Source organism: Neodiprion lecontei, chromosome 3 (genome assembly GCF_021901455.1).
Source record: "Neodiprion lecontei isolate iyNeoLeco1 chromosome 3, iyNeoLeco1.1, whole genome shotgun sequence".
In the NCBI taxonomy this organism is placed as follows: Eukaryota; Metazoa; Arthropoda; class Insecta; order Hymenoptera; family Diprionidae; genus Neodiprion; species Neodiprion lecontei.
In genome coordinates, this window is record NC_060262.1 from 41,331,511 (window position 1) to 41,343,596 (window position 12,086).

The 12,086-nt window shown below is 47.3% G+C and overlaps 1 protein-coding gene across 3 annotated transcripts in view; it reads left to right on the top strand.

Moving 5' to 3' along the window:
* LOC107224999 (dachshund homolog 2) overlaps nt 1–12,086 on the top strand; it is a 184,228-nt gene that overhangs the window by 50,443 nt on the left and 121,699 nt on the right. Inside the window, exon 2 of one of the 3 annotated variants that reach the window (XM_046734382.1) lies at nt 5,121–5,171. The exons of the other annotated variants lie outside the window; for them this stretch is intronic. Within the exon in view, the coding sequence (XP_046590338.1) occupies nt 5,121–5,171 (51 nt within the window). The remainder of the gene's footprint in view (nt 1–5,120; nt 5,172–12,086) is intronic. 3 annotated transcript variants of the gene reach the window in all.

Here is a 12,086-nt window from a genome sequence, read left to right on the forward strand (position 1 = left end):
GTCCCACTGATATGATCTGTAGAAAATTTATAGCTTATAAATAAAATGAACTGTTTTTGAGTAGAGTTGGACAAACTATTCAAATTTTTCTGGTAGAAAAATAGAGAAGTAATGTGTAATTTTTCTAATTGCGCGTGTTGACGATTAGGTTTGTAAAATTGAAACGCAGTGTCTTTTAACATTTTTTTCGAATCGCAGGGAGATTTTCGATCCGACTGTACGTCGCACGCATCTATCCTTGAGCACAGTGTTACAGGCCACACCTATAACAGTGTGTATTTACATGGTTGGAGAGGCGGAGAATCGTGTCCTGCATCGGGTTAAATCGAGTAGGTAAGCCAACCGATAGTGATAGGCAAACTGTACGACTCGGTGTAGAAGTAATAACATCACATCTAATTGCAGTACCATAGATATCGTTTAATAACGAACTTTTTCAAGTGTTTGCCCCGATCCTCGTTCGCCACCCTTTCTGTATACCCACATTGTCGAGCTATCAGATACGCCTCGTCGGCAACGGGACGCTCGATATTAGAAGAAATCGGACAGCAGCAGCAGCATTGCCAACCTATCGGACGAATATTTCTTTAAGCGGCGTCGAAACAATTCTTTAGACTTTTTATTTAAATGGCACCACGATGGTTCTTCATATATAGCATATTCAAGAGTGGCGATTGACGCCGTTGAAACTCGATAAATACAGGAATATGGAACATGTTTAATTTTTTTGCTTCGTAACGTGGACAATTTTCCTAAAAATATATAATGATTATTACCGAACGAGATAATACAGACAGATTAATATCCTACAACCTGAATTGTAAGTATAAAGATGTTAGAAACTTTCACTTATATAACATGTTTTTATTTTTAATATCTAGGACCACCAAATCGTCAAATAGGTGCGTTTAAAAATTGAACAGGCTGTCTAACTGTTGCATAATTTCTCAGTAACCTCACAATTGGTCGATTTTTAGTCCGTTGTTTCGATTTCACAGACCATATATTTAAAGATCTCGTCAGAGATCTTTAGATTTTCTTCATATACCGTCCTGGACGACGATATATTTCTCAATAAGAAAACATCTTTTCTCTCTCCGTCGACTGGATTCCAATTTCTTCAGGGTTGGCAGCGCTGACCGCAGCCCAGAGTTTCAGGTACCCGTCAAACCTACGCGCAATTCGATTTTCAGCAATTTATAAGTGAGCGTGTGTCGGCCTATCGGGTTCCTCTAAGCTCCCGTCCCGAGTGTGTGTCGGACATCGACGTGCAGCCGAGAATAATAACGATTGATAAGAGAGCCAGGCGTTGATTGATACGCCATATCCCTTGCGAGGCGATCAGCGCGACGATCGGTCGGACATTCGGTCGTTTCACACCTGCACAGTTCTCATTGGCTTCGATCTCTTCCGTCTGTAATTGGCCCGTTCTTTTTTACCCCCCCCTCGGCTATATTATGTTTGCCGATACCTCGTCTCTGACGGATATTAGCTTCTGCTCGATTCCGTGTAATTTGGCTCTGATCCCTGTAGGACGGGCTCGCAATCAGCACACAATCAGCCGTCCCTCCTGCAGGTGACAAACACGCGTGAATCCACGTCACGTTCGCGTAGAAATGTTCGCCGGAATTTTTTTACGTCCAATTTTTTTTTCCCCAACAAGGCAACGTTCCGTAAAAACTACAACGACAAGTCTGCTTTCAGCTGTCGAGACCGCAAAAATTAGTTCGAGTAGGTACATTAATTCTGCTCTACAGACAATAAAACTTTGTCTGCAGTAAATGAAATCCGATGTACGCGGTCATTTGCCATTTCCCTCGACCCTCTCTCGGTCCATCATCCTACATGAGCGCATTCATCGCGCTACGGAGAGGGATTAAAATTGGGTTTTCCCTGACGCTCTGAAGCGAATGCGAGTGGCTACGGAAAAGGGATGGAAGAAAAAAGGCCGGGGGACTTTAAAAGTCGGTGGAACAAACGGCGGCGTCGCCTTGTGGCCAACGCTCCTTGACGACTGAAACTGACGCAATCTCTACGAGTAGGTTCAGGATGCGGATAGACACTGCGGATAGATGCGCGCAGTACAAGGCGTAACAATCGCACCGCTGAGTGGCTCGTGCATTATTTAGGCGGTCAGAAGTCTCCGCGATGCCTGCAGCACAGCTAAGTGTACATCGTAAGCTGATGCGTAAGCCCACCGAGGTGTGCCTGTGTGTGTGCGCTTCTCGTTGGTCTGGCGCACGTGTCAATTGCCGAGTTCCATTTGTAGCTTGCGCGCGCGCCATCTGGGACCGAAAGCAAACGCTGATAAAAATTATGGCTTTACAAGACTCCCGGCAATTAAGAGAGCAACGGCTCTGCTCGCCTGTTCTCCTCTCTTATCTTACGGGGTCCCCGTCACTTCCGTGGCACCAGCTCCCAATGGGTCGAGACCGCCTATCGCAATGCCAGGAGCTGACTCCTGTGCTTTTACCGATTGCCCGTTTCTCGCTCTCCGATTTCGGGTTTGTCCAGATTTTGATAACGCCGCCTCAACCCTTTCATTTGATCGGATAATGCCTGGAATTTGACGCTTTTGGATCGTGGTCAAGGTTCTGGTGTCACGCGTGCAATCCATTTGTAACAATGTCGAAATCAAAACAAGTGAATCAGGGCAATTGACTTGAATTAGGTCTAAATAATGTCCCCTTGGTATAGAGGAACATAAAAAACCGGCTTGCACTGCAGAAAAAGCTCAGTTAATGACTTTTTTTTTTAGACATTATAATGCTCGTGCCTTTTTTTTATAATGAAAGAAACCACACCGTTAATTAAATTTCAATATATCATAGCTCGTTTCTTTTTTTGTTTTTGTAATTGAATTCTTATTTAGCTCTTACATTGACCGAAAAAAAAAGTTATGTGAAATAACTAATCCTTCATTTTAAAATACGTGTATTCACCTCATCAAAAATCCGTGTCAGTCCATTCCTACAGAATTTATTGACGGAAGAAACGGGCTGACCTTTATTGAAAAAGATGCACGATAACGTAACCCGTTTAAGGTTATCAATCACCGAACTATTCGATCTAAATCCACTGATAGTGTCCCGATGAAACTTGTCAGATCTCAGATCAGTCGATGATTTGAATTATAGACCCTGTTCCTTATATGTATTTTCCGTTTCGACACCGTTTTTGTCTAGACTGTACAGCAGAACCACCCTTAAAGCACGGGTGAATTGCGCTGCAGCCAGTGAGCAGAAACAAGCAATAAATTGACAGAGTGAAAAAAATCATCGGGAGGAAAATAACGCGAGAGCAACATTTCGGTGAGGTGTTTTCGGGTTTTTCCGATTGATCGAACGGTGTGAAAGAGAAGAACGACACCGTTAAATAATAATCTCACATAGCCGTACTGGACGGAATTGTATGGAATTCGTGACGTGGTGAGAGGGAGGGGGGGGGGGGGGGGGGATTGACGTGTAAATGAACATTTTCATTGAATGGGTTTGTTTGGATTGAATACACTGTGGCATTTAGCAAAGGGGGTGCAAAATAAGCTGTCAAAACCGGCGGATAAATTTTGTCCTCTTTTCAAAATTCCCTTTAATACCCTTCCCTCTCTCACCGGGGTGGCGTACCGGCGTCGTAAAAGAAAAGAGAAACAGAGAAAGAACGAGCCTCGACACCGGCACACGTCTTTCCGTTTTTTACCCCCGGGCCGGGTGGGCGCGGACTGATAATTGCGGGCAGTGTCTTCTTCAAACAATGCGCCCTCCCGAGTCGTCAATACTTCCAACTGACCCCGCCTAGTACCTGCAGCCGTCAATCAGCTCGGTTATTACGCCGAATCGTGTGGAATCCGCGTGTGGCTGTGTTTTCATTTCCAGGCTTCTGGCATTGTTTCCTACGCGTGTGCAGCCCGTTTGGTAATTGACATGACGCCCCCTTTCCCATTCGCCGCTAGCCGCTAAATTCCGCTCGGAATCGACGGTCAATTGACAAAAACTTGAGTCGTCGGTTTTACGCCGCGGCTCGAGAGGCCGCAGACTGCCGCTGGCTGCCGCCTTCGCCGCGGCGCGGCGTTCGCCCAGCTCCTCGTTCAACTGTCGTTTGTTAAATTATATTAGAACCGAGTTCATTGGTTCGAGTAATTTTGAAAAGCTCTTGACCGTATCCTACGCTCTCTCGACTCGCACGCTTGAGCGACCTTTAACGCTGCTTGGGGGCACCGTAGGAGGAATTATTTATAGTTGTGTCGTTGTCTTCTCCTCGACGTTCCTGTTTACTGGACGGTGTAAACACGCTCGGCCTCTTTGTAACCACCCGATCGAACATACGTGCAGTGCGTCCTCGGCGCTGGATTGATCTGACACTTGAGCAGGAACGGAGATATCGTTCCGTCCACACCTTACACTTCGGAATTATTGACACTGCGTGGTAAAAGTTGCGCAGGTGTGTCTTTAACCCGCGGCCAGGTTCGCGGTTCGGAGAATTAAAAGCTCGTAAAACGTCGAGGAGGAAAAAGATGACCGGTTGCGATGGAAGCCTCGGGTCGGTTCTACGGCTAAATGTCCCCCGTGCGACGTGGACGGACAGACCAACGCTAGAAGTTACCTCGCAACGCGCTGCTAATTGCGACCTGAAACAATATATAAAAAATTTTTACCGCCTTTTAATTACCAATTTTATTGTCCCCCTAGCGGACACTTTCGCCATTCCCTGGCACCGTCCACTCACCGTATAGTCGCACATGCAGAATGCAGTCGTGTCGTAAAACCGAGCTAATGGAGTCATTCGATCGCATGTGCAGTTTATCGCCCGGCACTCCCCCGCGCATGGAAAGGAGACAAACAAACCCTTTTCCGCGAAGAAGATCCGATAGATAGGAAACTGCCAGAGAAAACCGCGACTAGTCTCCTTTATACTCGGATGGAACGAATCCGCAACAACGCGGACTTGGAACTTTGCTCCGTGCCTCGCGTACCTCGTAGAAACTCTTGGTAGCTAGTTATTGATCTCGGTGAGCTTTCCTCGAGCAGGTAATGCGGGCATGTGTAGTCGAACTCATATAAGAATCATGCAATCGCACCCTATCGCAATGATAATAAAATTGTGAAATGGTTTTCTGTTTAAAGGAACAGCTATCAATTGGGGTACAGCATCTTTCCAGAAGTTTATAGACGAAGGCAAGCAATACCAAATATACCTTTATACTTATATAATAGTCAGGATCGTACCGGGTTCCAAGGCATGCCACTGTAAGCGAACGGTCGAAAGTAATCGGTTGGTTGAATCGCGCGTGGAACGAGGAAATAACGATGATTTTCGGTATCCGAAGTTTGTCAACCGGGCAAAGGCGTAATTTTCGCGTCACGCTGCTCACCGTGCAGAACGAACCGCAACGAAATTCCGCGCTGCGTTATTCCCGGGGTTTCGATTTTAATTACAGGCCACCAACGCGAGTCGCTATCCGAGGACTATTGGCGCGTGCTGCATGTGTGCGACTCTCTTCGCCGTCGCTGCAGACGACCGTGTGAATCTCAAGTTAACTGGGTGCGTGCGTTCGAGTTTAAATGAAAGGGTCGCCGTCCACTTGGCAGGGTTTGCCATTGGCCATCGGCCATCGGCCACCTCTAGCTAATCATAGACTCTCGACACATTTGTCTGTCCACCGTGTTTCTCCCCTCTTGGCGCCCGACTCGCGGCGTCCTCTACAAGGGTGTCTGATTGTAATTACTTTGCTTAAGTGCAGTAATTAAAGCTCTCAGGTAGCCACTGTCCACCCTTGACGTTGCCTCCGCGATAATTAAGGGTTCGTTTACCATTGCGTGAAAAATGTCAACCCTCCCCTTCTTGTTATCCCTTACGGGGTATTATTTCCGTCGCCACGAGTATCGTTCCGTCCACGTTACACCGCGAGACTACATTACTGGGTCAGTTTCACACGTACCCGCTGTTTTTCATCACCGCCCCACGATTTTCTCACCGTGCAGGCAAAGATTCTCGTAGCCTTGCTCAACCGAAATTTGAGATACGCAAAAGGCATCGTTTCAATAAAAATTAATCCTTCCTGCCTCACGGAAACATTTTTTTTTGTTTTGTAATTCACTTATCGATTAATCATTCGACGATCGGAAAATAATTGTGTTTGAACGTCGTTCTGATCTGTGCGTTACGTACATGATTCTTTGCCCTTTTTCTAACGGTTCGGATCCAGTTTATCCAGGGCATAACTCCTGGTATAGTTGGTAATATCGGTGTCCATATAAGAGCGTTGATCCCTCTGGAACGGGCGGCACGGATGACAGAGCACTCCAATCAAAAGGGCGGTTTATATCTTCGGACCGTTTCTTATGTAATTCACGTGTCCCGTAATTGGCTTTGCGTGAGTCGTTCGCCGAAGCGATTGCAGGAGCGTTATTTCTTTTAAGGTTGCCGCGGGACTTGGAGGGTATATCTAATTCCGCTAAGAGTTGGACTTGATTGATCCGGGGCACAGAGTAACAGCCGCGTCCCGATTCGAGCGGAAGAATACTTACCTGTAGGTATGATAAAAACAACAAGAAAACAAAAAACAAAAAGAAACAGGGAACAGAAATCGCTCAATATCGGGGACGGCGATATTTGTCCTAGGGGAGTGGAATTTTTTCCGTGAGGAAACGCTCGTACCGGAGCGAATGCCGTGAATTCCTAGGAAGACACACAGTCCTGTGTTTGAACGCGAAATGTGGACAACATATGTAATGGCCTGTCCGCGGGCCTGACCGATCGGGACACTGGATGAAAGATATTTGCCGAGCAATTCAGACGATTGCGCGTCGACACGACTCAATCATGTCGCAAGCTCTCTGGCGTCCTCTGACACCGAGAGCTGCATTCGCAGAAATCATGGATGAGGAATTTTCCCTCCCAGGGCTCGTCTTCCGACTTTTCATCATCCTCATCCTCCTCATCCTCCTCTCACCCCCTTTCGTTCCATCCCCGAATCCAATTGCTGATACTCCAGGGAGGGGCGACGAGTGGGTACTTACAGGATGAAACATCAAATAAGTCCGTGATGGTTGACGGCGCGAGTTAAGGTCCTGCGATCGCGGCTCCGACCGGGGGAAGAAGGCGATATCACACCAATAACAAAAATCATAAACACTCGGACCGTTGATTAAGTCTTCTGATCCTCGCAGGGCTCCATCCCCGGCACGAGGAAACGGCCATCCGGGCGTATCGCACTGCGACGACCTCGAGCAGTAATACCAGCTACTCTCCCGGGGGAAAAATATTAGAGAGCCGCTTCGTCTCCGGCCTCGAATGCCGTCGACTTATAAGAGATTAGCGTCTTCGCAAACTGCCGAGTAATCCGTAACTTCAGCAGTACTTTTTTACAACTAATACCCGGAGCAGTACCGACCTCGCGTCGCGTTATAATTCTCTTCGGGTTTTCAAGCTTCTACTCAACAAAGAATCGACGTTCATTTCTCTGCTTCCGCGCGTCGTTAGGTACGTTAACAATTTCACACACCGAGATGCATTACCTCCAATTATCATGTTTCCCGACTCTATCCCACTTTGCACACGCTGCGCAGCTCCAGTCGAAGTTGTCAAACATACTTGAAGCTGTTTGCCACACGCGACTGACTACCAAGCGCTTCTTGGAGCCGGTTGACCGTGTAGTGTAGGCCACTCGAAAGCCTCGCTTTCCGATTGGATCCAGTGGTCCATGACCCGCACGACGTTAAGAAGAAGAAGAAGAAGAAGAAGAAGAAGAATAAAGACGGGAAAGAGTTTCACCTCCTAGTACCCGAAGAAAGCTGATCCAGAGGTCAAGGTGGAAGACTCAATACACGCGGAGCTTCTAGTTTGCCGGAAATGATTCACAGGCAGGCTGCATGGCAGTGCCGAGTCTAGACCACGTTCGTTATCGTCTATCGGTCTGCGCGAGTCTGTTTTCCTTTCGAAATGTGACAGTAAAAGTTTTGTTGTCTCGAGTGGCGTGGCTCGGTTTTCATTTCGCTCTCGAGATAGAGAACCGAGACGTTCTTGCGATGAGGAGGGAGACCAGGAGAAGCTACTCGAAGAAACAGACTGAACAGAAACAGACCCTCGTCGCTATCGGGCCTCCACGACCACCATATTGGATTTTAAATTCCCCCCGAAAGACAGATGCGGTCTCCCTAGATCTGTCTCCAATTTTTCCCCACCTCTCGGCCTCTCGCGGAAGAGGGCAAAACGTGTCGCTGCCCCGTGAAACCTCGCCGTAGACTACAAAGCCCACCTCACAATGCTGGGAGAGACGGGATTCTGATATCTCGCTCATTTCCGTTCAAATACCGCGACGCCGAGTCCTCGTGTAATATCAAGGTACAACAGCAGGTGTCAACTCGCGTTCCCCGTTCTGCTTCCGCATACGTGGGATTTTTGTTCCGTCACCCGTGTTCGTCGCTCTGGCTCCATTGTTCTTCGCGCCGGTAAGGCAATCGCGCTCTTTTCCAAATCACGCGGCACGTTTTCATCCCTGTGTATCGGGATAGGCGGTAGAAATTTATCGACTACCATAACAGTAGTAATAACCAAGTGTCAATAACTGTTAGCACCGTTAGGCGAGCGGGAGATCGTGAGACACTGCATCGCGATTCGTACGTTCGACGACTTCTCCTCGGCCTACATGCGCGGCTGATGATCTAGGCTTTACGATTCATAACTCAAAGAGGGTCGGCGCCGAGATCCCTGGTATAAAACGTTTATTTATACCTCCCTGCCCAGCGTTGGGCTCCGCCATGGGACGATTTGGCCCGTAGGCTCAGGGAGACATTCCCCGTGACCTTATGATAACCCGCGAGGCTCGGACGCAACTCCCGCAATTCGGGATTGCACCCTGCACGCAACGTGATCCAATTGCGGAATGAAGTCTGTTTGTTCGGTCAACGAGTCTGCATCCTCTGATGCTTGTCGATTCACCGAGGTATCAAGTTGATCTGACGTAACTACTCGTTGATGTGCCTCCGTCTGTCACAAGCGGGTAATGACGGCCACTTAGCGCTAATAATTATTTTCATTGGGGTCCGCCGCATCGGACATCGCGTACCCGGAGGGTCTCCGCTGTTTACCCCTCTCGCCCTTCCACTTTGACGGACTGCACGGTCAACTTCCTGCATACGAACGGATATAAAAATAGAGCTGCGGATTGAGCGATTGAGCGACGACTACGAGCAACTCGACCGCAGCGTCTCTAGCCACCGATCTTTCGGGCAATTATGATATTCGCCTGTGTAAATGCGGCGATTCTTTTCGTTTCGGAGAAGAGGAGAGAATGGATATGTGAAAACAATGGAATGAAAGATCTGTGAATTTCCGACCTGGGCAAACACTACACCGAAACGTGCGGTGTCGAGGTTTGAGGAAGGCGTGAAATCCGAGAGAGAGAGAGGGGGGGAGAGAGAGAAAGCGGCGCGCCGTGGTATGGGCGTAATTAATGAAGGAACAACAAGCCCGTAAAACAATGAAAGAACAAGCGTCGGGAAATCGCACCCCTAAATAAAGTGACCGGCCGCTATTTCCGCGGCGAAGGGAGGAAGAGAGCCAGTGTCGGGCAATAAACCTCGGCCGCCTTCGGGGGGCGCGAGCCAGGCCGTAAAACTTAGAAACAATTGCCTTTTATTGTTTTGTTGATATTTAATTTTCTCGGGATTGGACAAAGAGCTTGACCAGCCCCCGTCCGGAGATCGGCCGACCACCTAGGATCTCCTCCTCCTGTCCCGTCGCCGTATATCCTCCCGCTAGTCCTAAATAATTTATTGCTCACGCCGGCAGATTTGCGGAAAACGACTCCTATTGTGTCGGCGCTATACGGGCACCTTATATACCTTCTTTCCTTCCCCGTGCCGCGTGGTTTATGGCCTACGCCATACTTCTCGCGTCTTCGGCCACTTCTCGTCAAAAAACTCCTCGTGCACCCCGAAATGGGATGAGGGTCAAAACTCGGAAGGGGCGATATTTCGAACATTGCGAAAACAAAATAACGACCAATGAATTGTTCGAAATTCAGATAAATCAAAGTGTCACAGCACGATTACTATAGTCTTTCTGATCAGTTCGACCATTCGAAATGTCGACTATTGAGCCTTCCAAGTTTTGACCCCCACCCCTGAAATGGATAGCAAAGGGTACCGTAAGTTGTACCAAGATTGAATTTGATGCTCGAATCTTCCGAATCCGTGCAACTTTCTTTCCAACAACTGTGGAGTAACCTCAGAACTATTTGTCATGCAACCCGAAGCAAGAGACGAATCGTTTCACGGTTTACACCGGTTGTGGCACGTTTAAAGTCCCTGAGCAGCTAAAGACTGCGGGACATTAACCGAAGGTATTAAAGACCGGGGCTCGCGTCAATTGCCGTCAGTTGTTCAATTACGTGACTAGCCGCGATAACACGCCGGGGGGGGGGGGGGGGGGGGGGGGGGGGGGGGAATTAAGGCGGATTCGCGCCGTATATCAGGTGGTAAGATTTTTATTTTGACGCTAACGGCCCTGCAGGAGTACCGCGATCCCGTCCCCCGGAGCGACGACGCTATCCTCGAGGACTCTTGTACCTACCTTTTATACCCATACCCGGCTTCGATCGCGTTAATCCGCCCTCGATATTGCCCTTATAAATCCTTGCGAGATCCCGGCAACGTAACCGATTATTATTATTATTATTATCATCACCGTCGTGTTATATTTTCTGATTAGAAGTCGTCAAGAGGGTTCTGTGCTCCTTAAACTTGACTTACATGATTTCTAACTGGTTCTTACGTTGAACATCTATTATAAGGTCAGCGAGATTAATCATTGATCATAATCGAAAAATAATGGCAATTAATCGAAAGATGTGTTAAAAACTGATAACTGATTATGATGAATTGATTATTCTTTCAATTTTGAGTATTCAACTTGAGAACACTCTCTGGAATATTTTGTGCTACAAAATCTTGACTGATCAGTAAATAATTATACTAATTGGATTATTGTTTTTTCTCTGTTGCAGGTAGGTAACGGATTCAATCAAATCTCGCGATCGGCTGCATGGGGATCTTTATCCACTTCATACCAAAGTCGAGAAACTATCGACTCAGTTACCGTAACGTATGCTCGTCACATAAATCTAGACTTGTACAAAAAAGTTTTTTCAAATCGCTATAACGTTGCACACGGATTATGGGGAAATTTTTGGGGTGGTAGAAGATCCCGCGTTTCTAGGCGAACGCTACAGCAACGGTCAGCATTCCGCGAGTGGGAACAGAAGGCAGGGGAGACAGTATCAAAAACAATATTCCGGGTCGCATTGTCCCTGACAATAGACAGTCATAAACCAGTCCGCGTTTCCCAACCGTTGTGTCCTCCAATCATCTAAATTATTCCATAAGACGCGGGATTCGGGGGAGGCGAACCGGCGATCGCTGCGGCGTTTACTGCTTCATAACGCCGTACAATCGGGCGTTATGTGATTTCGTATGGTGCAGCAGCGCTATTTTGACTATACTCATCCTGGGTGGCCTTTCGCCTCCCGAGCCAGAAATATTATGCTATTATCCTACGGCAGCTATGCTCTCTTCGCTCTTACTAATGCTCACCCATCTCTATCTCTGAGCGCCATCGTAAACTCACCCTTTATTGTGTAGTGTTTGAATTTTATATACATATAAATATACACTATATAGACAAACAAGTATTACAATTTCCGTGTACGGGTGCAGCTCTTCCTCGCTACATTTCCTTCCCCAGCTTAGCGAACGGTAATTATTCGATACACACCAGACCAGGGTGTTTGAAAAAAAAAAAAAAAAAACACAACGTAACACTACCATCGTCGCTTCTTATTCTCTCGACCTCCCAGGGTCCAGTTATCTCTTTTTCTCCAGTCGGTGATTGCAATGGATCGTCAAAAATGAGCCTTTATCGTCTTTTAATTTGAATGACAACTTAGGTACACTGTAACAAATAGTGGTGTTCAAATGGACAGAAATTGGCCGGTGTCTACTATTATTTATGGAACAATTCTTATGGTCACTTCGGGTTATTCAACACCCAGATAGTGTTTGCAAATTGACACCATACGATGGTCCACG